Source organism: Sciurus vulgaris, assembly GCF_902686455.1.
Source record: "Sciurus vulgaris genome assembly, chromosome: 9".
Classification (NCBI taxonomy): Eukaryota; Metazoa; Chordata; class Mammalia; order Rodentia; family Sciuridae; genus Sciurus; species Sciurus vulgaris.
Genome location: NC_136469.1, coordinates 53222609 through 53249882, shown reverse-complemented (window position 1 = coordinate 53249882; position 27274 = coordinate 53222609). Strand labels below are relative to the sequence as shown.

At 33.4% G+C, this 27274-nt stretch overlaps 1 protein-coding gene across 1 annotated transcript in view; it reads left to right on the top strand.

Annotated features, from left to right (window-relative positions):
• The window catches only part of AIMP1 (aminoacyl tRNA synthetase complex interacting multifunctional protein 1), a 46282-nt gene that overhangs the window by 3244 nt on the left and 15764 nt on the right, over positions 1–27274 (top strand). Inside the window, exons 2-6 of the mRNA XM_079154710.1 lie at positions 5407–5540; positions 7308–7421; positions 8541–8708; positions 12089–12300; positions 25328–25496. Coding sequence (XP_079010836.1) covers positions 5407–5540; positions 7308–7421; positions 8541–8708; positions 12089–12300; positions 25328–25496 — 797 coding nt within the window. The remainder of the gene's footprint in view (positions 1–5406; positions 5541–7307; positions 7422–8540; positions 8709–12088; positions 12301–25327; positions 25497–27274) is intronic.

The window sequence follows — 27274 nt, the reverse complement described above, 5'->3', positions numbered from 1 at the left end:
CAGTTGTTTTAAACACTTAACTCTGAAATACAACTGAACTGTGTGTGACAGTTTTAATACTTACAAGAGACTAGAGATCAGTACCAAGCCCTGAAGAACATCATTAAAAGGGCACATCAAGAAAAAGGAGCCCTGAAAAAAGTGACTAAGAAGTAGAAGATGAAACCAGTGAAAGTATTCTCAGTATGCAATTAGGAAAATGAAGCATAGAAGAGTTAACTTTACCAAGGTCAAACAGTCTGTTAGGTCTATTTTTCTGTTAAGGTTTATTGGCTGTAAACACTTTTTTAAAAGAACTGTATTCTTCTGCCAGTGCCAGTGATTATTTGCATATTACTAGAAAATATTAACATAAATTTTAGCATCCAGCCCTTAATTTTGAAAAATTGAATTGACAGTTAATCAGCAAATACTGGAAAATCCTGTTTTCAGAGGCTTATTTTAAAAACAAAAATGTCCTTTAGCATTTGAGAAAAGTTGTTAATACTCAGACACAACTAGAAACTAATCCAAAATGTTTTTAGATCTCACAAGTTTTTAATATTAGTATTATGTTACATTTAATAGCACATATTCCAGAGAATCAGTTATCTAGGAACAGAGGAAAAATAGACACTGGTTAACAGCTGCTACATTTTATAGTCATTTCTGAATTTTATTGTGCATAGAACTCTTGATTATTGAGTGAAAATGACTGTTAGCAAAAGGTGTTTGCTTCTTAATGAGGTTTCTATGTAATGAAATTGTTGATATTGCGGTAGTTAAAATTATTAAAAAATAACCTAAAATCACCTATGTAGTATATGTCATGAATGATGACTTATGAAAACTTGGAAAACTATTTATTGCATAACCAAATGAAGTCTTTGTCCATAAGTAATAGAAAGCAGAGCATTTTCTCATTGCAAATTCACATGTTCTTAACTTTGTGATTCAGTGAAATATTTCCTTAAGGAAACCTTTTTTAAATTTTCTTTTTAATTGACACATAATAGTTTATATTTGTGAAATATAATGTGGTATTTTGATCATGTAGTGATCAAGTCAGAATAATTAGTATATTTATCACCTCACATATTTATCATTTCTTTGTTTTAAGAAGTCAAAATCCTCTCTTCTAGCAATTTCAAAGTAGACAATGTTTGTCAATTATAGTTATTCTGCTGTGCTTTATGATACTAGAACTTAAACCTCCTATCCAACTATAATTTTTTACCTCTTAACCATTTATCCCTACCCTTTTCTTTCTTTCTTTTAAAAGTTTTTAGTTGCAGGTGAACACAATTAACTTTATTAATTTTTTTATGTGATGCTGAGGATCAAATCCAGTGCCTCACACATGTTAGGCAAGTGCTCTACCACTGAGCCACAACTCCAGCCCCACTTTTCTCCTCCCTACCTTGTCCAGCTTTGAATTTGTATTTTAATAAACCTGATTTTTAGAGCAGTTTTAGATTCACAGTGAAATTGAACAGAAAGCAAGCACTCTTAATTTTTATTCTTTTTCTTTCTTCTCTTAAAACTAAAACAATTCACAACATTCTTCTAAAACAATTTTTCTTTTGGTATTCTTGACTCGTGTTCCTTTGGCAAAATAAATTGCTCATCCTGAATTGTTTGCCTTCTGAGCTAGAGCTAACAACTCTTATACCAGTCCTTAGAAGACCTTCACAAGGAATTAAATTAAATGTGCTTTATTCTATTTAATTCTGTTTAGTGTTCCTTCCTTGTATGCCCATTTATTTAATGACAAAGTCTATTATTATTAATAATCTTTGAAGATTCCACTATTATGATGGCAGTACCTGTTTGTAGGGGAAAGTGTGCAAAGACTTTTAATTGACTGTTGTCTTATTGAATTCCTGAGCACAGGAGTGCCTATATTTTTCTCACTGCTGTAAACACAAAATTAATAACTATATTAATATCTGTCACTCTCATAGACTATATAACTCATAAAAAATTAACATTTAGTCTCATAACCCAGATTATTTAAGTACACTTGCAGCATCAATCTCTATAAGTTTTATTTTTATTATTTGTTAGGTCCTTAGTCTGTTAGAATATATAAAAATCATAACAAGAGACCTAGAAAATATTATACATTAGGTAACACACTATAACATGAGCTTCTTGAAGGTAAATATTACATTTACCCTGTATCTTTTATTTGTGTTCCCAAAATTTTGTTCAGTGCCCAGTTATTTGGCTATGAATTTATCTACTATGCGCCAAAAATCTTTTTAAGTATTATGTAAGGTATATCATTTTGTACCTCATAACCCAATAAGATAAGTAAAATGATCCTCATTTTATAAACGATAAAACTAAGGCTTACAAAGTAAATAACTTATTTGTAGTTCCCCAACAATTAAGTGGCAGAGGGGCAAAGAATAGATTTTGATCCAAGGTCTGTGGTTTTCTACTCCATGTTATTTCTATCACTCTTACAAGAAATTCTCAAAATAAGGAGGGGGGTGATGATAGTATGTCCCTCATCACTTTATTATTGAAGTGATTAAATAAGTCAGTATCTGAGTGCTGAAAAAACGATCTGACAGACACTAAAAACAAAAATATATGTTGGGTGTAATTTTTACCTAATACCTATTCGGAAATTCAGTTCATGACCCAAGTATGTTGTGTTTTACACTAATATTTCTCTTTGTTACTAACATGTTTTCTCTTTTCATCCTTAATTTTTTTTCATGTTTCTCTTATAATTCGGTTAAAACAAAGTCCATTTTTACTTAATGTTACATGTAATATACATTTCTCACTCCTGGTTTTATTTAGCGATTTACAATTTGAAACTAGACCTTAACCTAAACTAGTATTTGTAAACCTATAACCAGGCATATAAATCATACTTATTTTATTATTTATATATGTATATTTTAATGAAGTACTTAAGTACATAGATTAGTTACATAGAATTTTATTCATATGCAGTATGTAAAAATGTAAGAATTATCTAAAAGTTGATTTGACTGTGCTTTATGTTATATGCTATTTTGAATTACTTATGAGACATACACATTTGACAAAAATGCTTCAATAATAAATTACTACCTTTTGTATGAGAGTAAGCTAGGGATTTTTATTGGGCATATTTTAATTTTAAAACACCTTTCATTTAGTTTACTTTAAATGTCATTCAAACTAAATTTAATAACTAGTTGTTAAACCATCTTCTGCCAAACTGGAATTATTATCTTGTAACCCTTTTGTGTTTTTAGCTTATGATAATAGTGTTTTGGTTTTAGAAAAACTGTCATGGCAAGCCTATTGCCTGTTCACTTTCACGTTTAGTTAACAGTAATTGAGGATTATCCAAATGTTGTCTCATTTATATTTTCTATCAAAGTTTCATCACTTACTTTTATCTTTGTTTCTTTTTAGTAGTTTTTATGTGTGTTACTATAATGTTCAGCTCATTCATTCCTGTATTTTGAAACATGTTATACTCTCTTTCTAAACTTACAGTCTTGTGCTTCCTTATGTCTGACAAAAGCCAGGTCCTATTATATTTAACTTGGTTTTGTTACTAAAGTTTGAAGACAGTTAATGGATTCAACACTCAGTAAAATTGCATATCCTTTTGTTTTCCTCTTAGGCTAGGATTTATGATTCTATTTTGAAAATTATTACAAGTCTTAGAAGATCCTTAACTGCTTTTATGTGATTTAGAGCATGAGTTTCATGTTTTGCTTTTTTAGCAACTTGACAGGTATTCATTTGCAGGCCACCTGTTAGACCAGTTCAATCACTTAACAAAACTATTTTATACCTAAATCTGTTTGTTTTATAGCAGTTAAAATACTAGTTTACTTTTTTAAAAATTTTGAAGTTTGCCTTTTCAAACTGTATTTTTCACTAATTTCACATTCTCAAATAGTCATTATTAACTTTTTTGTGATTAGGTGTATTTTACCTGTTGAAGATATTTGATCATTGTTTATATTATTCTAAAATAGATACTAAAATTCAGAAGAGCATTTTTACTTTACATTTCTTCATATATCCTCTAAAATTCCAACTTTACAGTCATTTGAAGAATGACATAATATTCTTTGTTCAGATGGCAGATAGCCAGTCAAAGTGGTGGGTACCTGTAATCCCAACTACTGGGGAAACTGAGGCAGTAGATCATAAATTGAAGGACGACGTAGGCAACTTAGGGAGTGCTTTCTCAATAAAATACAAATAGGACTGTGGGAATTGGTTCAGTGATAGAGCACCTCTGGGGTCAGTCTTCAATACTTAAAAAAAAAAAAATTGCAAAGTGCTATTTTCACTCTAAATTTGTGTACACTTTTTTTGTCTACACTTTTCTAAACTTTTAAAGTATAAAGTAGGACTTTTCCAGTTTTACCTCCCCTTTTATTTCATTTACTATCAACTTTGTTTTTAATAGTTTTATTTTGCCTTTGTATTGTACCTATATTGTCAATTTAAGGGTAGAGTATTTTGAGGATTGAATTTTTTATTTAAAAAATTCCTAGACTATTGTATAGGACAGACATTAGTTTGAAATTTTAAAATAATCCTTTATTATTTGTCCATTGACCAATTTGTTTTTCTTTGTCGAAAAACTTTTTAGAATTCTTTGAGTGCTAATCATTTATTTAAAATTAGGATTAGGATTATTCCAGTAATCTGTATGTCATTATTATACTTTGAAGTAAACATTAGTATTAAATCAGGTAAAAAAAGAAAAGCTATGCATACTATTACTAATGATTAACCCTCTCTTGTCAATTTATCAGTATATGACAACTTAAACTAACATGATGAATTAATCTCAAAATGTTTGTGTATTGACAGGTTTTTAATTTCTTTGAATTTATGATAAAACTAAATCACTAGTAGTTTCTTACAAAGGACACATATACTGACATTACTGATGAGTAGGCATATGATTAATATTGATGTTTTTCTAATTGTTTTTTCTCTTAATATTTATCGTTCTTTACATAATCCTTCTGAAATATGTACATAATTCAGTAAACATTAGAAATTTCAAATATACAAAATTCCCTGTAAGGAAGGAAACTCTTTTTAGAACACTAGAGTGATATTCATTAGATTAGTTAAGTTTATCCTTTTTCCTTTAATGTAATAGTCTTATAATATTCTGCAGTATTTTAACTCTTTGACTTTTTTGAACCTTAAATATGAATATATACCTTTTCTTCTGCATTTAGAAACAAAGTAGATTTCTTTTTCTAAAGAGATTCAGGACAGTCTTAACGTTTCTGCCTTGTTTGGTCTTTTGTTCTCCACAGAAAAAGTGATTTTCTAAGATGTTGATCTGTTACTGCCGAAAATGTTTTTCCCTCAGACTACTTTTTCAGTGTTCTATGTGATAAACTTATTCCTTTCATAATGTAATTTTTTATTTAGGATTTTCTGCCGTTTTTTGGCAAAAATGGCAACCAATGATGCTGTTCTGAAGAGACTGGAACAGAAAGGTGCAGAGGCAGATCAAATCATTGAATATCTTAAGCAGCAAGTTGCTCTTCTTAAGGAGAAAGCAAGTAAGAAAATCTAAAATTTTTTAAGTAGTTAATTCATATATCGACAGAAAGAATGTTTATTTTATATGTTATTACTTAATTATCTGGTGACTTAGATTCCTTAATGTTTTGAGTTTAATAATATTCTAGGCTTCAGATATTAGAATCAATATTTGGTAAATATGCCATATATAGAAAAAACTATATTATTTTATGATAAAGTAAGATTATATTATTTAACATTAGTTGGTGTAGAATTAAAGGTTAGAAACGAAGAAAATTGGGTGAGATCAAACATGAAATTAAATATTTTCTTTAACTTTTTATGAGGGAATCTTGTATACTTTTATATTATTCTCAGGCATTCTTAAAGTTTTACTTAGGAACTATTAACGTGTACAAAAATATCAAATCTGAATTTCTACCTGCGGACCTTAGTTTGGTTTTGATTTCGTTTCATTGTATTTGATTTCTTAATAACTAAGGTTAATGTCATAATGGAAATTTCAAAATCTTTTGCTGTCACCCTAATTGAAACAAATTCTTTCTTATAAAAAATTGAGAATAGCTAACCAAATCATGTATTTACCCTCAAAAAAATTTTCCCTTTTTCAGTATTTTTTTCTAATTTTGAAATGTGCTGGACTGGGGATGTGGCTCAGTGGTAGAGTGCTTACTTGGCATATGTGAGATCCTGGTTCAATCCCCAGCATCACAACAGAAATAAAATAAAATAAAATATTACTTTAATTATTTACTTTTTGTAATGATTCCTATAATTTTTCTATTTTTCTTCTTAAATTTTTTTTTTTTTTTTTTTTTTTTTTTTTTTTTGTACTGAGGATTAAACTCAGGGGCATTTAACTACTGATCCACATCCCCAGCCCTATTTTATTTTTTATTCAGATAGTGTCTCACTGAGTTGCTTAGCACCTCGCTGTTGCCAAGGCTGGCTTTGAACTCACCATGCTCCTGCCTCAGCCTTCTGAGGTGCTGGTATTACGGGTGTGTGCCACCGCACCTGGCTACTTTTTAAAATTCTTAGTATTTCTTTACAAAATGAAGAGATTGGAACTGATCATTATATATATGTATGTGTATATATATGTTAGGACAAATGTTTTAAACTGAATTTTTTTCTAAGGGTGGCAATTTTCGAGCATCTTGGCTAGCATTTCAGTTTTGATAATTTAAAAGAATAAAAGAACTAGTCTACTTATTCTGCACCTTTTTAGCTGTTGTGGTTCTCTGTCCCGTTGGCCCTATTTTACAGTAAATATTTTGCAAAATCTCTTTTAATATCCTACTATTTGTTAGATAAAATAACCCTTTCTCCATCCGTGAATTGAACCAACTGAATCACATACATTCAGGGAAAGGAAAACAGTACATCTATACTGAACGTTTGTAAACTTTTTTCTTGTTATTTTTTTTTCTAAACAATATAACAACTATTCACATAACATTTGCAATATTTTGGGTGTTATAAATAGTCTAGACATGATTTAAAGTACCCACGAGGAGTGTAGGTTATATGCAAATACTTCATTTACTCAAAGAACATTAGCACCTAAAGATTTTGGCCTCTATGAGGTCCTGGAACCATTCCCCACAGATTCTAAAGAGCAAATGCATCATGTTGTTTCAGTAAATACTGGCATAAAGGAACTGATTGAATATTTGATTCTTGGTGTTATCCTAACTAATACTAACTATGCTCTTTTCAAATAGCATTCGAAAGAAAACTTTGAAAAATCACATATTTTAACTGCACTTCCTTGATCTTAGTTTTACAAGCAACATTGAGAGAAGAGAAGAAACTTCGTGTTGAAAATGCTAAACTGAAGAAAGAAATTGAAGAACTGAAGCAAGAGCTAATTCAAGCAGAAATTCAAAATGGAGGTGATTAATTATAGAAATGATAGATTATTTTGATTTATAATAAATCAAAACAGTGGCTTGAATTAAAGTGGTGAATTCAGTTTAATGGTTAAATATAAAATAGGAATCCACATTACCAAAGAAAGTGATAAGAAAGAGAACTTAAAAAATACCTCAGATAAGTGGTCTGAATATTGGCCAGAATCTAGGCCACATCAGATTCCCTCAAGGGATTGTAATTTTCCACGTTCACTGGAGATGGATAAATTGTTTTCAACATCTTAAAACATTGCTAAAGAACTTTTTCTTTAAAAAGTTGTTTTTTAGTATTGAATTGTAAAGAAGTAATGCTGTGTCTCCATTAATTCTAACATAGAAATGACTGGTATTAAAACACCTTCTCAACTGGGCATGATCGTATATATCTGTAACCCCAGCTACTCAGGAGACAAAGACAGAGGAATCACAAGTTCAAGGCCAGCCTCAGCAGTTTAGCTAGACCATTTTTCAAAATAAAAAGGGCTGAGGATATAGATCAGTGGTAGAATGCCCCGGGTTCAATCCCCAGTCCTGTAAAAACAAATTTTAAATAATTACCTTCCTGGTTGTTCTGTGTAAAAGAAAACCTAAATTAAAAACTCACCATCTTGCCAGATGTCAAGAATGCAGTCCGTGGAACCACACTGCCTGGGTATACATTCTTATTCCTCTGTCACTGTGTGATGGACTGTTTTAACTTTTGGTTAACTTGGATTTATCATCTATAAAGTGGCAACATGAAGAGATTCTATTTCTTAGGGAACTTAGAGAATTATAAGTTAATGCATATGAAGCATTTTGAAAAAATTTTAGGACATAATAGGTCCATAGTAACTAGCTGTTATTGTTATCTGCTATTTTCTTGCTCTAATATTTATTGATTAAATGGAAATCATACATTTATTTTATTATCTCAGTAATGGTTAAAATGTATTTAATTTCTTGACAAGATTTCCACTATCTCAAATAATAGATATTTGATTTTTGTTATACAATGAATTTTTCTTTTGTAAAAAGTTCGTACTTACGATTCACAATTCCCTGGTTTTTATCTTGTTGATTTAATATGAATGATGTTATCTGTTTTATTTTCTTTATCAGTGAAGCAAATACCATTTCCATCTGGTACCACACTTCAAACTAATTCCATGATTTCTGAAAATGTGATACAGTCTTCACCAATAACAACTGTGTCTTCTGATACCAAAGAACAGATAAAAGGAGGGGGAGGAGTAGAAAAGAAGGTGAAAGAGAAAATTGAAAAGAAAGGTATTTTGACCATTAATCTTATTTGACTATTGACTGGTTATCAGATAATGTTAATATTTTTTATAATAATTATAATTGTTTCAAAAGAAAACTCAAACTTTTATGAGTTAGAATAAAATTCATAACGGTATAATATTGGAACATGGAAACTGAGTCCTAAAGGTAGAAAGTTTAGAGAGTAAGCATAGGAACCCGTACATCCGTACATAGTTTGGTATGACCAAAGTTTGGTGTGCATTCAGGACTTTTATTCAAAGAAATCACAGATAGAAAGTTAGTGTAGAACAAATGAAGATAAAAAAGGAACATCCAGTCAAAGCAGACTATCTGAACTAAGGCATTTGGGGTATTCAGGGTTTCAGGAACACATAAAAACTGACATGGTAAAGAAGGTCACATCCAAGTATGCAACCACACTTAAAATCTTGCAATCAATCTTAACCTGTCCCTTTCTCTTAACCTTCATATCTAATTAATCAATGAATTCTATAATTCCTATCAGCAAATATATCTAGAACCTAGCTACACTCTTCATTTTGATAGGTATTATAGTATTTCATCTAACTAATATTAAAGCCTTTTTTCCTTTCCCTTGCTGCTAAAGCTATTTTTCTAATCATAAATCTGACTCCCTTTGAACTACTTCCCTTCATACAGATTTTGTTTCACAAAACTTATCTAAAGGAGTGTTTTTATAATTCATTCTGTGTACCTCCTGTACTTACACTTATAGTTTCTTTGAAAACAAGTGGCTGAGGGATTTATGAACTAACCTAAGCCAATGTCGTATCTAGTATATGTATGTTCCTTTTGGCAAACATCAATAGCCCTTTGTTAGAAGGAAGTAGGGGCTCTACATCCTCTTATACAACTTCTCTGCTCGATGGTATGATTGCAGTGAAAGCAAGCTATCCTAATTTTTTTACTTTATAAAATGAATTAAGAAGTAGATACAAAATAATCACATAGTCACTTCTTACATGTTTTGTGAAGACCATACTCTGTTCTTTAAGGAGGATACAGTGGTTTTCTAACCATAGGATTCATCAATCTTCTAGTCAGATGAGACTACAAAGTCCTTTGGGGAAAAAGGGAAAAGCAAGACCAAATAGAACTCTAAATTTAGAATACTCCTTCCAGTGGAACTTTTCGATGGTGATGGAAGTGCTATATCTGCATTGTCCAACATGATAGCCAAAGTGGAAATGTGACTATTGAGTATTTAAAATGTGATTAGTGTGACTAAAGAACTGAATTTCTAATTTAGTTTTAATTGTTTAGAATTTAAATGTAAATAGCCATACGTTATTGGCAGCTATTATATTGAACAGTGCTGGTTATGAAAGATGGTGGTTCCATAAGTTTGGTTGGTAGGATTGCACTTTCCAGTATTCTGTTCATGCAAGGGCTATAGTGTCCATACAATTTTTTACACAGTACTACATACATCTCTTGAGCATTTTGTCATAAAGCATTTTAAAATTTCTTATAAACATTTCATACAAACCTTGTGGTGTATATTTTAATATTGTAATAACTGCTGGAATGTTGATTCCTGATAGATATTTCAAATCCATATGAAGTAAAGTTAAAATTGTTTATGGATATAGATATACTATACGGTATTACTGCAGTATTTTAAAGATAAATATATGTATCTTATTGTTTTGGGTGTGTTGTTTTTTAATAATTTTATGTATTTCTGTGTTTTACCATTACAAAAATGTTTGCTAAATTGTTTATGGAAATGGTGGGATTTTCTTTATTTTTAAACTTCCTAAGAAGATTATAAATGGTCAGTATTTTAAACTAGTCCTATCTCCTCTTTCATAAACTACATTTGTAGAAAATATCCATTTCCTTTCACAGAATCTACCTTTCCTGTTCCATACAGAATTATTATTCTTTGTGATTCTACATTTTTTTAATGTATGCGACGTTTATCACATGATCATTAATGGTAGTACCCCATTACCCTTAGGGAATACATTTCAAGATCCTCAGTGGATTTCTAAAACTGGAAATAGTACAGAACTCTATACTGTTATTTTTCCTATACATATGATAAACTTTAATTTATAAATTAGGCACAGTAAAAGAGAACAATAATGTATAATAAAATGGAAAATTATAGCAATATACTATAATGAAATTGCCAACATCACTACCATTGCACTGTAGAGCCCTTATGAAGTAAGAGTTATTTGAAAACTAACACTGTAATACCTCAGTACTCAAATAACAAAGACAGCTGCTAAATGAGTAAGAAGCAGATAAAGTATACAGCATAGATATACTGAACAAAAGAATGATTCACATCTAGGCAAGGTGGAATGGGATGGCTAGAGATTTCATCATGCTACTCAGAATAGTGGGCAATTTTAAACTTAAAAACGGATGATTATTTTAAATTATCCATGCAGTATTTTCAGACTGTAATTGACTGCAGTTAGCTAAAATGTGGAAAGAGAATATATAATTGGGGGAAACTACTATATATGTGTGTGTCTTTCTTAAGGAAGATTTTTGAGTGTCTTGACAGCATGGGCCACTCATCTTACTATTTCAAATGCTTTAGTACTACGTTCATTGCATTAGTAAATGTTGAAAGATTAAATAGGCATAGTTGAGAATGAATGCTTCCAAGCTACAATAGCTCGTCTCTACCCTGCAGGTTAAAAGGTAAATAAGTCTTACTTGTATTGTACATTGTTTATAACAAAAGCTAATTATAGACTTAAGATATATAAGTCCTCTTTCACAAATTCACTGTATACTTATTTTTCTATATAATAGATAAGATAAACATTTTATCAGCCAAACTGTATTTCACTGTAGTTTATTTTACGTTTGGCCACTAATATTGATAATTTTTCTAAATAAATTATTTTTCACCTTTCAAAAAATCCAGTAAAAATTTTTCAGGGATTTTCTATAACACTGGTTTAGGGAAAGGCAAACTTTTTCTATAAAAGTTCATATAGTAATTATGTTAGGCTTGGGAGGCCATAAAGTCTATCACAACCACTCAACTCTGCCGTAGTGTAGATATGCTGTAGTTAAAATGTAAATGAGTGAATATGGGTTGCTTTACAGTAGAACTTCATTCATAAATATAGGCAGCATGTGGATTAGGCCAATGAGCTATAGTTGACTAAACTCTCCTCTATGTCTTTAACTTGAAATATAGGCAGTCATTCAGAGAAATAGCTAATATAGTGTTCATGATTTTATGACTTTATAATTCTTCACTTCATATGAAGTAAAAGATAAATACTCTTTTTTTTCCTTTGAAGCTCATCAGTATTGATACTGTGGGTTTTTCATAGTATATTTTTGGTTTACTTTTCATTATTTGCACATTCATAAATACTTTTTAGGAGAGAAGAAGGAGAAAAAACAGCAATCATTAGCAGGAAGTGCTGACTCTAAGCCAATAGATGTTTCCCGTCTGGATCTTCGAATTGGTTGCATCGTTACTGCCAAAAAACACCCTGATGCAGATTCTTTGTATGTAGAAGAAGTAGATGTTGGAGAAACAGCCCCAAGAACAGTTGTCAGTGGCCTGGTGAATCATGTTCCTCTTGAAGAGGTAATCTGTACAACTGTAATTACTATTGTTTACATACATCACTTTTACTCCCTCTTTCTCAGTGTCGTACATTATAATTTCATATTTGATGGTCATGACATAAAATCAGTATTGGTTAGTTCAAATGATTAGTTTAAATGTGATGAATTCCACAAACAAGAGTGTATGAAACCACCAAAAACCTGACAAGGATCTATAAATTAAGGTAGAATTCATAAGCCGGGCAAATATCTATAATCCCAGAGACTCAGGAGACTAAGGTAAGAGGACTGCAATTTCCAAGCCAGCCTTAGAGACTTAGTGAGCCCTCACCTCAGAAAATCAAAAGGGCTGGAAATGTGGCTCCATTCATTAAAGGAATCCATTAAAAATTGCAAGTGAATCTCCATGAGAGACCCCTTTTTTCCTCAAATATTAGAATTAGGGTTATAAAGAAATAAAACTTGTCCTTTTAGTTTTAGACTGGTGCTTTCTGGATTTATTAGTGACTTACAAGGTCCAGAATGATGAAATTCTGTTATGGAACAATGATAAAAATATTGATGAGGACAGCCATTGTTTTTATATAATCATCTTTTTAACATGTGCTATTTATTTGCTATCATATACAATTCTCTATTTAGGAAATGGAATCAACTTGTGCACATAATTATGTGCTCACTCAGTTAACTCCAAGGCTGAGGTGCCCTTAATCTCTGTACTGGTCACCTTTCCTGTTCACCATTTAAGGTGGGGTATAGTCAGTCTTGAGTCTTCTGACCACAAGTCCTGTGCAGGTTTTAGTGACATACAGATGATCTGGATCATAAGTCATGACCTATTGGGCTTTGAAAAGAATGCAATCCCAGAAAGCTTTAGTTATCTTTCATAATATTTAAAATGGTTCCACATGGACCTTTACATTTCTTTCACCTACCTAGTAGATAATTTGAGGTTTTATCCCTGGTCTGGGCTATTATACCTAATTTTAAAACTGCCAGAACACAATATGATTAGGAGGATGGGGCAGTGGTACCAGGGATTGGACTCAGGGACACTTGACCACTGAGCCACATCCCAGCCCTATTTTGTATTTTATTTGGAGATAGGGTCTCACCGAATTGCTTAGGGCCTTGCTTTTGCTGAGGCTAACTTTGAATGCTCACTCCTCCTGAGCTCCTGGGATTACAGGCATGCCCCACCATGCCGGGTGCACAATACAATATTGACCTATCATTAAGAGTGCAAGGAACTAACATCTTCCCCCTCCTATTTGGAAGTTATTTTAGATCTTCTGTGCTTAATTATCTGAGCCAGTGAAGTTTGGGTTTTAGGAGTTTTATAAAAGAAAGTAGTAGTAAGGAGGTCAGACTTTGAAATCCCAATTTTTCCTTTCCTCTTTTAGTTTGAGTACCTGGGTATAATTTGGTTTAGCGGCATTTTAAAAATATGGCTCCAGTTTTTTATTACTCCCTATTCAAAATTTAATTTTGAATTACCAGGAAATAAAGCCTGGTATTTAGGATATTTAAGAAGTAATTATGGTATATTTCATGAAAGATAACTTTCTGTGATAGATAACCGTTTTAAAAGAAAATTGATAACTCTGAGACGATACTCTTTAGAGCAATGTTTCATCACTGTAGCTTTTTTTCTTGTAAGCTTTCAAGTCCTCTTAACACAAATTTTCATCCTTTTTTCTCTTTGAGTACTGTATTTACTTCTTAAATAATTGAAGTATTTTAAAAACCTATTTAATGATGATGAAAAGAATCTAATAGTTCTTAATTTGTTCTTTCTAGATGTCTTCTATAGTAACTTGAATCATATACATTTCTTCTGACTGTTGCTTCAGAGATATTCCAGAGCATTAAGAGTAGCTCAGCCTCTCTGTTCATATACACACACTCTCTGTGTTCACAGCACAGTCTGCTGTGCTGCTGCTTCTTGGTTTTTTGAAATTGAATGAATCCTACATTCATTAATTTATACTTCTATATGCATATATTTGTTGTCCAGGCACTATTTTAGACAAAGGTGCAGCAACAAATTAAAATGGTAAGTAGATAGGTACATGAAGTTTTTACAAAAGGGCCCTGCCTTCATGAAATTGATATTCTTATGAGGGAGTCAGAAAATAATCAAGGTATAAGTGAATATGTAGTATGTTACATGGTAATAAGTACTAAGAAAAAGGTAAAGCAGGGAAAGAATCTAGGAAATATTGAGGCCAGGATGTTGCCATTTTATATAGAGTATCCAGGGAAATCTTCACAAAGAAAATGACATTTGAGTAAAGGTCTGAGAAAATAAAGAAAGCAAATGAAGTATCTACCTAGTAGAAGAACATTTCAGGCAACCCTGGGACAAGTTTGTTCCTACAGTGTTCGAGGAACAGCAAGGGAGTTGGGTGACTCAAGCAGAGTAAATAAGGGGGAAAGTCATAGGAGATTAAATCAGAAGTAAGAGTTCCAAATGATGTCGGGTCTTAGAGATCATCATTGTGCATTTGGCTTCTCTTCTGAATCAGATAAAAACCTTTTTGAGGAGTTTTGAGCAAAGCAGTTATGTGGTCTGCTGCACTTTTAATAGAATCATTCTTGCTCTATTGTGGAGACGGGGGAATAGAATTAAGGAGGTAGTGAGGACGTTTCTCTTACCTATGAATGAAAAGATAGATTTGGCACATGTGTGTGCTTTTTTCCCTTTCTAACGTTTATCATGTGTAGGACCAGGATCTTTTTATAACTACAAAGTGAGATCCCTAAGAAGTCCTATAGAAAAAGACTGATCTTGAGCTTGATCACATTGGAAAAACTCATAAACTCATTTGGGCTTCTTTTTTTAATGCGTGTGTGTGTGTGGTGCTGGGGATCAAACCCAGGGCCTCATGCACACTCGCCAAGTGTTGTACCACTGAGGTATATGCCCAGTCCTTCATCTTTTCTATTCTCATAAATTGTGGTCTATCTCTGCACTCCTAGAAGCTATGATTCACCACCATAAGCAAAGCTATGTAAACATCTAAGTCATCAAGACACTAGTAATAAACATTTTATAAATCAGTATCACTCAGCCCCCAAAACTGAATACTCAAGTTTTGTAGGTTGTGTTTTTCTAAAGAAAAAGTCCACCCCTATCATCAGCTCCTTAAAGGTTTGCATTAGCTAAGCCACTTGATATTGTTACACATATTTTCTTTTTTCTAATCTTGTTATAATGTGACATTTTCAAGTTATTTGAAGTGTTTGAAAAGGAGTACTGTTCATGAGGACCCCTCTTAAAAATAGTTATTTTGAATTCAAATCTTGGGCCCATTTTTTTTTTTTAAGTCATAGAATTTGGAAGTAAATTTGCATATAACGTTTGTTTATACTTACACACAAAATACATCTTTTCTTTTTTTCCAGCAGCAATAGTCTTCTTGTATCTTTTACTTTAAACTTTTGAAATAATTTAAAGAACTGCATTTCTTATTTTTGCTGGTTAAGGAAAAAATTAAGACACTTCAGTTTTTGAAAATTAAAGAAATTTGTATTCATGTATAAAACAATTATAGAAGTAACCCTCCCTAATTATTAATTGCATAAACCTTATTGTTGAAATGATTCACCTTTTTCATTAAAACTTTTTAAATTATTTTTACAGACTGCATTTTGATTCATTGTACACAAATGGGGTAAACTTTTCATTTCTAAGGTTGTATACAATGTAGATTCACACCTTTCATGTAATCACACATATACTTAGGGTAATACTGTCTGTTTCATTCTAGTATCTTTCCAACCCCCACCCCCTTCTACCCCATTTTCCTCTATACCATCCAAAGTTCCTTCATTCTTCTCTTCCCGACAGTCACCCCACCTTGTTATATATCATCATCCACTTATCAGAGAAAACATCCAGCCTTTGGTTTTGGGCTTGGCTTATTTCACTTAGCATGATTTTTTCCAGCTTTATCCATTTAGCAGCAAATGCCACAATTTTATTCTTCTTTATGGCTGAGTAATATTCCATTGTGTATGTATACCACAGTTTCTTTATCCATTCATCAATTGAAGGGCATCTCAGTTGGTTCCACAACCTAGCTACTGAGAATTGAGCTGCTATGAACATTGATGTGGCTGCATCACTGTAGTATGCTGATTTGAAGTCCTTTGGGTATAACCTGAGGAGTGGGATACCTGGGTCAAATGGTAGTTCCATTCTAGGTTTTCTGAGGAATTTCCATACTGCTTTCCAGAGTGGCTTCACCAATTTGCAACTCCACCAGCAATGTATGAGTGTGCCTTTTTCCCCACATCCACGCCAACACTTATTATTATTTGTGTTATTGATAATAGCCATTCTAATTGGAATTAGATGAAATCTTAGGTTGATTTTAGTTTGCATCTCTTTAATTACTAGGGATGATGAGCACTTTTTCATATATTTGTTGATCACCTGTATATCTTCTGTGAAGTGTCTGCCCAGTTCCTTAGCCCACTTATCAATTGGGGTTCTTTGTATTTTTGATGTAAAGTTTTTTAAGTTCTTTATGAACTTTGGAGATTAGTACTCTGTCTGAGGTGTGTGTGGAAAAGATTTTCTCCCACTCTGTAGACTCTCTTTTCACATTATCGATTGTTTCCTTTGCTTGGAAAAACTTTTTAGTTTGAATCTATCCCATTTCTTGTATTTATTTCTTGCACTATGGGGGTCTTGTTAAGGAAGTCTGGTCCTAAGCCAACGTGATGGAGATTTGGGCCTACTTTTTCTTCTATTTGGTGAAGGGTCTCAGGTCTAATTCATAGATCTTTGATCCATTTTGAGTTGAGTTTTGTACAGGGTGAGAGATAGGAGTTTAATTTCATTTTACTACAAATGGATTTCCAGTTTTGTCAGCACCATTTGTTGAAGAGGCTATCTTTTCTCCATTGTAAGTTTTTGGCTCCTTAGTCTCATATAAGATAACTGAACTTATGTGGGTATGTCTGTGTCTTCTATCCTGTACCATTGATCTACCTGTCTGTTTTGGTGCCAATACCATGCTGTTTTTGTTACTATTGCTGTATAGTAGAGTTTAAGGTCTGGTATTGTGATACCTCCTGCATCACTCTTCCTGCCCAGGATTGCTTTGGCTATTCTGTGTCTTTTGTTCTTCCAGATGAATTTCATGATAGCTTTCTCTATTTCTATGAGAAATGTCATTGGAATTTTAATTGGAATTGCATTAAGTCTGTGTAGCACCTTTGGAAGTATGGACATTTTGATAATATTAATTCTGCCTACCCAAGAACATGGGAGATCTTTCCATCTTCCACAGTCTTTTTCAATTTCTTTCTTTAATGTTCTGTAGTTTTCATTGTAGAGATATTTCACCTCATTGGTTAGATTGATTCCAAAGTATTTTATTTTTTTGAGGCTATTTTGAACAGAGTTGTTTTTCTCATTTCTCTTTCAGATGTTTCATTGCTTATGAATATAAATGCTTTAGATTTACACGTATTGATTTTATATCCTGCTATTTTGCTGAATTCATTGATGAGGTCTAGAAGTTTTCTGATGGAGTTTTTTGGATCCTCTAAATATAGAATCATGTCATCAGTAAATATTGACAACTTGAGTTCTTCTTTTCCTATTCGTATCCCTTTAATTTCTTTGGTCTGTCTAATTGCTCTGGCTGGAATTTGAAGGACGATGTTGAATAGTAGTGGTGAAAGAGGGCATCCCTGTTTTGTTCCAGTTTTTAAAGGGAATATTTTCAGTTTTTCTCCATTAAGAATGATGTTGGCTATGGGCTTAGCATAAATAGCCTTTACAATCTTTAGGTATGTTCTGCTATCTCTATTTTTTCTAGTGTTTAGATTGTGAAGGGGTGTTGTGTTTTGTCCAATGATTTCTCTGCATCAATTGAAATAATCCTATGATTCTTAACCTTAAGTCTATTGATGTGATGAATTACATTTATTGATATCCAGCTGTTAAGCCAACCTTGCATCCCTGGGATGAACCCCACTTGATCATGGTGGACTATCTTAATACGTTTTTGTATGGGGTTTGCCAGAATTTTGTTAAGGATTTTTGCATCTATATTCATTAGAGATGTTGGTCTAAAATTTTCTTTCCTTGATATGTTTCTGTCTGGTTTGCATATTAGGGTGATTCTAACTTCATAGAATGAGTTTGGAAGGGTTCCCTCCTTTTCTATTTACTGAAATACTTGGAGGAGTTTTGGAATGAGTTCTTCTTTGAAGGTCTTGTAGAACTCGGCTGAGAATCCATGTGGTTCTGGGCTTTTTTTGTTTGGTAGACGTTTGGTGGCTTCTTCCTTTGTATTGCTTTAAATTGATCTGTTTAAATTGTGTATGTCCTCCTGGTTCAGTTTGGGATGATCATATGTCTAGAAATTTGTCAATGTCTTTGATATTTTCTATTTTGTTGGAGTATAGATTTTCAAAGTCACTTCTCTTTATGTTATATATTTCAGTGGTATCTGTTGTGGTATTTCCTTTTTCATCACGAATTTTAGTAATTTGAGTTTTCTCTCTCCTTCTCTTTGTTAGTGTGGCTAAGGGTTTGTCTATTTTGTTTACTTTTTCAAAGAACCAACTTCTGTTTTGTCAATTTTTTTGAATCGTTTCTTTTGTTTCAATTCCATTGATTTCAGCTCTGATTTTAATTATTTCCTGTTTTCTACTACTTTTGGTGTTGTTCTATTCTTCTTTTTCTAGGACTTTGAGATGTAATGTTAGGTATTTTGTTGTTGACTTTTTATTCTTTTCCTGAATGTGCTCCATGCAATGAATTTTCCTCTTAGTACTGCTTTCATAGTGTCCCAGAGATTTTGATATGTTGTATCATCGTTCTCATTTACCTCTAACAGTTTTTTTTATCTCTGCCCTGATGTTTTCTGTTATCCATGCTTCATTCAGTAGCATATTATTTAGTCTCCAGGTATTGGAGTGATTTCTGTTTTTTATTTTGTCATTGATTTCTGATTTCATTCCATTATGATCTGATAGAACACAAGGTAGTGTCTCTATTTTCCATTTACTAAGGGCAGCTTTGGGCATGACATATGGTCTGTTTTAGAGAAGGATCCATGTGCTGCTGAGAAGAAAGTCTATTCACTCATTGATGGATGGAATATTCTATATATGTCTGTTAATTCTAAGTTATTGATTGTGTTATTGAGTTCCATGGTTTCTTTGTGTAGTTTGTGTTTGGAAAATCTATCCAGTGATGACAGCAGTGTGTTACAGTCACCCAGAATTATTGTGTTGTGGTCTATTTGATTCCTGGAATTGAGAAGGATTTGTGTGATGTACATGGATGCACCGTTGTTTGGGGCATAAATATTTATGATCGTTATGTCTTCCTGATTTATGGTTCCCTTAAGCAGTATGAAATGTCCTTCTTTATCCCTTCTGACTAACTTTGGCTTGAAGTCCACTTTATTTGAAATAAGGATGGAAACCCCCGCTTTTTTACTGAATTCGTGTGCGTGGTAGGTTTTTTCCCATCCTTTCACTTTTAGTCAGTGGATGTCATTTTCTATGAGATGAGTCTCTTGAAGGCAGCATATTGTTGGGTCATTCTTTTTAATGCATTCTGCGAGTCTATGTCTTTTGATTGATGAGTTTAGTCCATTAACATTCAGGGTTATTATTGAGATATGATTTGTATTCACAGTCATTTGGGCTTATTTTTGATTTTTAACTTGACTTGTTTTCTCCTTTGATTGATTTAAGGTAGTTCTTGCCTTTGCTAACCTACATTGTTTTTCATTTCCTCCTCGTGGAATATTTTGCTGAGAATGTTCTGTAACACAGGCTTTCTATTTGTGAATTCTTTTAACTTTTGTTTATCATGAAACGATTTTATTTTGTCTTCAAGTCTGAAGGTTTAGTTTTGCTGGGTATAGGATTCTTGGTTGGCAACCATGTTCTGTCAGAGCTTGAAATATGTTGTTCCAAGCCCTTCTAGCTTTTAGAGTCTGGGTTGAGAAGTCTGCTGCTATCCATATTGGTTTCCCCTTATGTGTAATCTGATGCTTTTCTCTCATGGCCTTCAAAATTCTATCTTTATTTTGAATATTAGGCATTTTCATTATAATGTGTCTTGGTGTAGATCTGTTGTGATTCTGTGCATTTGGTGTTCTCTAAGCCTCTTGTATATGATTTTCCATTTCATTCTTCAGGTTTGGGAAATTTTCTGATATTTCATTGAATAGGTTGTTCATTCCTTTGGTTTGTATCTCTGTGCCTTCCTCAATCCCAGTAATTCTTAAATTTGGTCTTTTCAGGATGTCCCATAATTCTTGCAGGTTTTGTTCATGATTTCTTACCATCTTCTCTGTGTGGTAAACTTTATTTTCAAGACTGACTGAATGTTTCGTCTTCATTGTCTGAGGTTCTGTCTTCCTGGTGATCTAGTCTGTTGATGATGCTTTCTTTGAGTTTTTTATTTGGTTTTTTTTTTCTTCATTTCAAGGATTTGTTTGGGTTTTTTTTTTTTTTTTTTTTTTTTTTTGAGAATATCTCTTTGTTGAAATGATCTTTTGCTTCCTGCAGTTGCTCTTTCACTGCTTATTGGAGTGATCATTCATCGCCTCCATTTGCTCTTTTATCTCATCTTTTGCCTTATGAATCATTTTAATTATGTATATTCTAAACTCCTTTTCTGACATTTCTTCTATCATGCTGTCACTGTATTCTATTAATATAGAATCTAGGTTTGTTTGGATCATTTTCTTCCCTTGTTTTTTTTTCATGTTGTTCATGTATCTTCCCCTCTAGCAGTGCAGATCTGGGGTATTGCAGTTTTCCCCCTATAGGCTTACAGTGACTCTATAGGTTTCCAATACCTCTTCTTTAAGGGGAAGATAAATAGTAGCAGCGCCCAGTACAGACAATATGCAGCCCTAACCAAATAGTCCCTATGAAGAGTTAACAATATTGTCATAATAAACAATGAGTTCAATTATTATCTACAGTATAACAAATAGATTTGCAATATGGTCTGCAGTTTCTAATGGAGGACAAAGAGGATGGGGAGGGGTGTAGGCTGTAACTGTTAATGGGATAAGAAAAGAGTATATTGAAGTCCTAGATCATAGAAAGAGTGAAAGTATAATCAAAAGATGTTGGTTGTTATCATGAGAAAAGGGAGAAAGAGACTCTGAGGAAACAGGTAAACAAAAGGAAAATAGAACAAGAAAAGTAAAGCAATAAAAACTTAAAATTTTTCAAAAGGGAGAATAAAGAATAAGAAAAGTCTACACTATAACAGTCATAGTATTCAAACCTATTCAGTAGCTTGATGCATGAGAGGTACCTGACAATTAGCTTTCAGTCTCCAGCAGGCATTTCAGGATGGGATCTGCCCCACCTAAAGATGGGAGTTAAGGCTTCCGGGATAATCCAAGATGGCTTCTCTGGCTTCCAAATGTGTTGGCAAGTGGGGAGCTGCAGCTCGGGAGGTATAGATGTGGTCGACTGGGGAACCTGGAGGCAGGGTGTGGTTGGTTGGGTAGGGGTCCTGGAGGCGGGTTGTTTTCAGTCTGGTCAAGGGGCCCTGGAGGCAGGGATTTGTCAGTCAGTGTGGGGATCCTGGTTGCAGGGCTCAGTAAATCTGGCTGGGAGTCCTATAGTTCCTGGCTGTTGTCTCAAAATGGGGGCAGCCACATGTAGCCAAACCTGGAGGTACTGTGACCGTGGACTTCCAGGAAACAGCAGGCAGGTAGCAATCCACTGGCCATCTGCAGTCGGTCTGCTGGCTGCTGGCAGACAATTGGCAGGTGGACTTTGGGCAGTGGGTGATGGATAGGTGAAAGGCAGGGGCTGGGCAGTCAAGAGGCAGGCAAATGGCAGTTGAAAGGTGCCAGTCAGTGAGCAATCTGCACTCAAAAAGTAGTCCATATGCTGGCAGACTGCAGGTGATCTCAGTGGACAAATGGGTAAATGGGATCGATAAACAGCAAAGACTGCCTCACTAAGAAACAGATATCCTCTGCTTGAAACCCAGATTATGGAGCGATAAGGAACGCAGCCTCCCTCTAGTCCACCATCTTGGATCCGTCCTCATTTTTCTTTAAGTAGCAAAGTATAGTATTGGAAATGACCAAGTGTTTAGGGAACAAAATGTGCATGTGTAACTGGGTACTTTTATTTTAGTGCTAATACTAAGATAAATGCTTTGCATGTATGTTATGATTTTTTTAATTGAAAAATTGTTATTTATTTGACAGATAATTTCTGAATTAATATAATGAAATGATAATAACTTGTATATACACTAATTTCAACAAAACATTTTCACTTAATCACATGTTTCAGAACAATTTCCAATCTTTTCACCAAAAACCTTTATCTTTGAAAGACTGCCTCAAACTTACTTTATTTAGGTTTTTAATGAAGAAACCTAAAGCTGCCAGTCAGAGCTTCTAACTAGCATGAGATGACCAGGTTAAACCCTTGTTAGTAAAAATAACTTATAAGTTTTGACCTATACGTTCCAGCCAAGGGGATTTGCTGGCCTTGCGCTGATCATCATAGGTCATAGGTCCACAAGCCATATTTCATCCTCCCAGTACACAAACAAAATGAGTAATATGTTTATACAAAGTGAGTACAAAGTATCATATAAAATCCATGTTTCTGTACATTCAAGGGGAGTAATGCCTAAGTTTCTTGAGTATACAGTGCAGCAAGAGGCACAGAAACAGATACCATTTGCTAACCCACAAGACAGTGGAAGGAATGAAATGTCTTGTGCCCTGAAATGCAGTGGAGGCTTTGTTGACCAGGTGGCATCCAGGCCAGACGAGGAATATGAATGGATATCAAGGTGCATTCTGTAAAGGACAAAATGAACCAAGACACAGCCACAGACCCACTGACTGTTCAGAAGATAGTGGAGTGTTTGTATTGGCTGAAGGAGTGTAATCTAAGAGATGCATAAAACAGGAACGAAAACATCCTCCAACAAGAGGGCAAAATACCTTTCCCACAGAGTATATGAATGCTCTTTATGGAGGTGAAGTAGTTGAAGATCTCTCTGGGTCACCCTCCACTTCAAGCCCCTAGTCCCTTGGAATCAAATCCACGAGCAAGAATCTTCCTTCGTGTCAACTGCTTTTTCTCCAAAAAGTAAAATAAAAACACAAGCAAACAAAAGAAAACTCAGAAGAAAAAGAATAAGACCAAGCTTTGACCCCTCATACTTGTCTTGTGTCCCAGCTATCAATAAGGGAGATAGGGCCTGTTTTGTTACTCTTCAAGGCATCTGGCAATTCATACTCCTAGTACAGCTCCCTCTTCAAGGCATCTGGCAATTCATACTCCTAGTACAGCTCCCCTCAAAACAGTAAACACCACACAAAACATAAACTCACCCAAATAAAAAGGAGCATTAACTTAAGTATCTACTGTAATATTACTACATTAGCCTGGCATATTTTAACCCTTTTTCCGACCCACTTACAAAATATCAGCACTCTGTACTGCTGTGGAAGCATTACAATCCTTGCATTAGATTCGCCTTCTTGATAGTTTAAAGTCTTGAGATAGCAAATTTACATATTTTTTCCTACTACCAAGGATGAGTAGTTACCATAAAAAGCCTAAAACTGGCCTGGGCTCAGTGGTAGAGCACTTGCCTAGCATGTGTGAGGCGCTGGGTTCAATTTTCAGCATCACATATAAATAAATAAAATAAAGGTCCATTAACAACTAAAAAAAATTTTTTTAAATAAAAGACCTAAAGCCAAACTCTTTCTCCCATGATTCTCAGAGTATTGTAATTCACCCCCCTCAGATCATAACAAACTAACACACAAAAAAAAAACTACATAAGGTCATACAAAAATTTAAAAATTTTTAAAAACAAACAAGAAACCAAGAAAGAATTTGTGTCATCAAACTAATAGTCTAAGCTTTGCTACAGACAAAACAAACAAACAGAAACAAAAGCTCACTTTCATTTACCAAGATATAGACATTTTATAAAGTAAAGTAATTGACATCTCATAAAAATTGGGGGAAATTTTTAGGTGGAAACAAAATTAACACCAGCTCATTCTTCAGCAAATAGTTCTTCTAAAATGCCATGTCCACACAGAAAGTGGTTTGGCAAACTGTCTGTAGGAGTCTACTTTGTAGGCCACACCCCTCTCAGATCTGCTTCAGAGGTCTAGATAGGCCAACGAACCCTGAAGGACTTTGGCTAGCTTTTTGTACTGCACATTGATGCCCTCTAGCACTTACTGCCAATGCCTCAGCTTTGTCAAGTGCTTCTATACCAGCACATCTTTCCATTGCAGTTCATTCCTTAGTTCTGAGACATTATCTTTGATAACTTTCTCTGATTTCTGGACAGACAACTGCAATCTTTTTTGTGGAAAAAAATATCCAAAAACTTCTGAATACACTGATCAACACCAGTTCAAATTTCTTCCTGATTATTATTGACATAATCCTGACTCACCAGAGAAGCAAAGCAAGCCTTGAATGACTATGCTGACTTGTCCACCAAGGTGCCGCTAGAAGAGCTAGAAGTCATCCCCAGTTCCCCACCATTCCCACCCCAAGCCCCCACCCACCCCCAAAGCTGCCAAGAGAACTCATACCAACCAGTGGAACCACAATGTTTGGGATTGCATGTTATGATTTAATCCTGTGACAACTCTTTAAATTCAGTGTTAATTCTCTACTTTTTCAAAAAAACAGGAAGAGCAAGTTTATACATTTCTAATGCTAATAAATGGCAGCCAAAATTCAAACCAAATCTGCTTTACTATTCATTTTTTCATTTGATAAATATTCAAAAGACCTCTGCTTTTTTTCACCCATAATACATTATTAGTTGGAGGATTTTTCTGTTTTTTTTTTTTTAATTGTCCATCTTTATGCAAGGCTTTCTAATAACAAAGATTTTAGACACACAGAGGCAAAGATACAGCTACAAAAGTAGGGTGTTTGATATTTAATAGGTTTGCCTTATTGTATTCTAGGTGCGGTCATTCTTCATTTATGGACATCTTTTATCACTAATTTGTTTCACACAGATGCAAAATCGGATGGTCATTTTACTTTGTAACCTGAAACCTGCAAAGATGAGAGGAGTACTATCTCAAGCAATGGTGATGTGTGCTAGTTCACCAGAGAAAGTTGAAATTTTGGCTCCTCCTACTGGATCTGTTCCGGGAGACAGGATTACTTTTGATGCTTTCCCTGGTAAGTATTTCTGATTGTTTAAATAGTTTGGGAATTAGTTTTCAAAGTGATATTTATAATATTTGGAGTTAATATCAGTTCCTTGTATGAATCATGAGGCTTTGAATTAAATGATCATTATTAAATGTTACTGAGTGTTTGAGACTGACTCAAGATGACTCATTGAGCATGACCATGTAACCCTCCTCTTCACAAACACGCACATCACATAAAACACTAGACACAGATTTCATCCTAGGTAAATACTAATATTAATGCCTATGTAGCAAAAGAGTATGAGATAAATAGATAACAAATTAATATCCTGCCAAAGCATTTAAGCTATAGTCTGCCTTAGACACAACACAAAAATACAAAGAGATGGAAAGTTCAGGCATGCAGGAAAGATGACTGCCTCTCAAAATCCATCTGATAATTTACTTGCATGTGCTTTTACTTGACTTCAGAGTATAGAGAAAATATAAATTAAAATCCAATTATTTAATAGTATAAAAGAAATTTTCATTTTATATTATTCATTTTCTCCTATGGAAATGTTCCTGAGACAAATGTAACTTCAAATGTAGGAGAATATTTCTTCAAATAGGTCTTTGAAGCAGAAGAGAAAGAATGCTGGGCAGATGTAGAATAAATATTTTTGTTCATAAAAGGAGGATAACCATAAGAAGAAAAAATTAGAAATCAAAAGACTGTTTTTACCTAAAAGATAGTTATGTTGATTACAGTGTTAGAAAAGCAGAAAGAAATTAGGATAGCAAGTAGAATTTGGTCAAAAGTCAGAAATAATTTGGAGATATTTGTAAATACAGCTAAGTTTGAATGGACTAGCTAAATCATTAAGTAGGCATTTTTTTAATCCTATGTTAAAGTCCCTCTGACTGAATGCATAAGTATGTCTTGAACCATGGTAAATGAGAACATAATGTCTTGTGCTCTAAGTATCTTTTTCTGAGAAAAATCCCATCTGAATGATTTCACAAAGAAACCTGATAGCTTTATATCCTAGGAGCATATGATCACCACTATTCCCACACAATCCAAACACTTCCTCAACCTCCTACTTTGGGTCGAATTGTCACATTTATACTTAACTGTCCTAAAATTCAGCTTAAGAAGTCTCATTTACTAAATTTGAATAGATTGAGAATTATTTTTTTTCTTTTAAGAATTAGAATGCATTGAAAAAAAAAAATTAAGTGAGGTTGATTTACCTTTCCAGATTAGCATTTGCCTTACTTTTTATTAAAATACTTAAGAATTAGTACTTTAGTATTAATTTTTAGTTTTATTTTTTGACATAAATTATAAGAGTCAGATACTTAAAATTCAAAGAAATCTACTCCACCCCCCCCCCATTATATTTTTACAAATTTGGAAACTGAAGATCCGTGAAACTTAGTTAAGGTTTTAGAGTTAGCAAAGAATCATGTCATAGATGTAACCAAATCTCTACTACTGTTTTATTTTTGTCTATTCACTGTTGCTTGCTCTTAATCAATATGAACTATTTAATTAATAAAGACTTGCAGTTCTTTTATTACAATGACTCTCATTCACTTTTAAAGCTAATGGATAAATATTAGAGCATTTTGAATGAATTTTTATTATATGAATGTTGCTGTTAAACAAATTGAAAGGAAGTTTTTTCTTGAGTTACCCACTGAATTAGCATTAGAAATGCTTATATCTCAGTATAAATTTCTTGCCTTTACCATATTATTGAATCTTTCAATCAATTTAGCTATTCATATGATATATTTCATTGTTCCAGAGTCTAG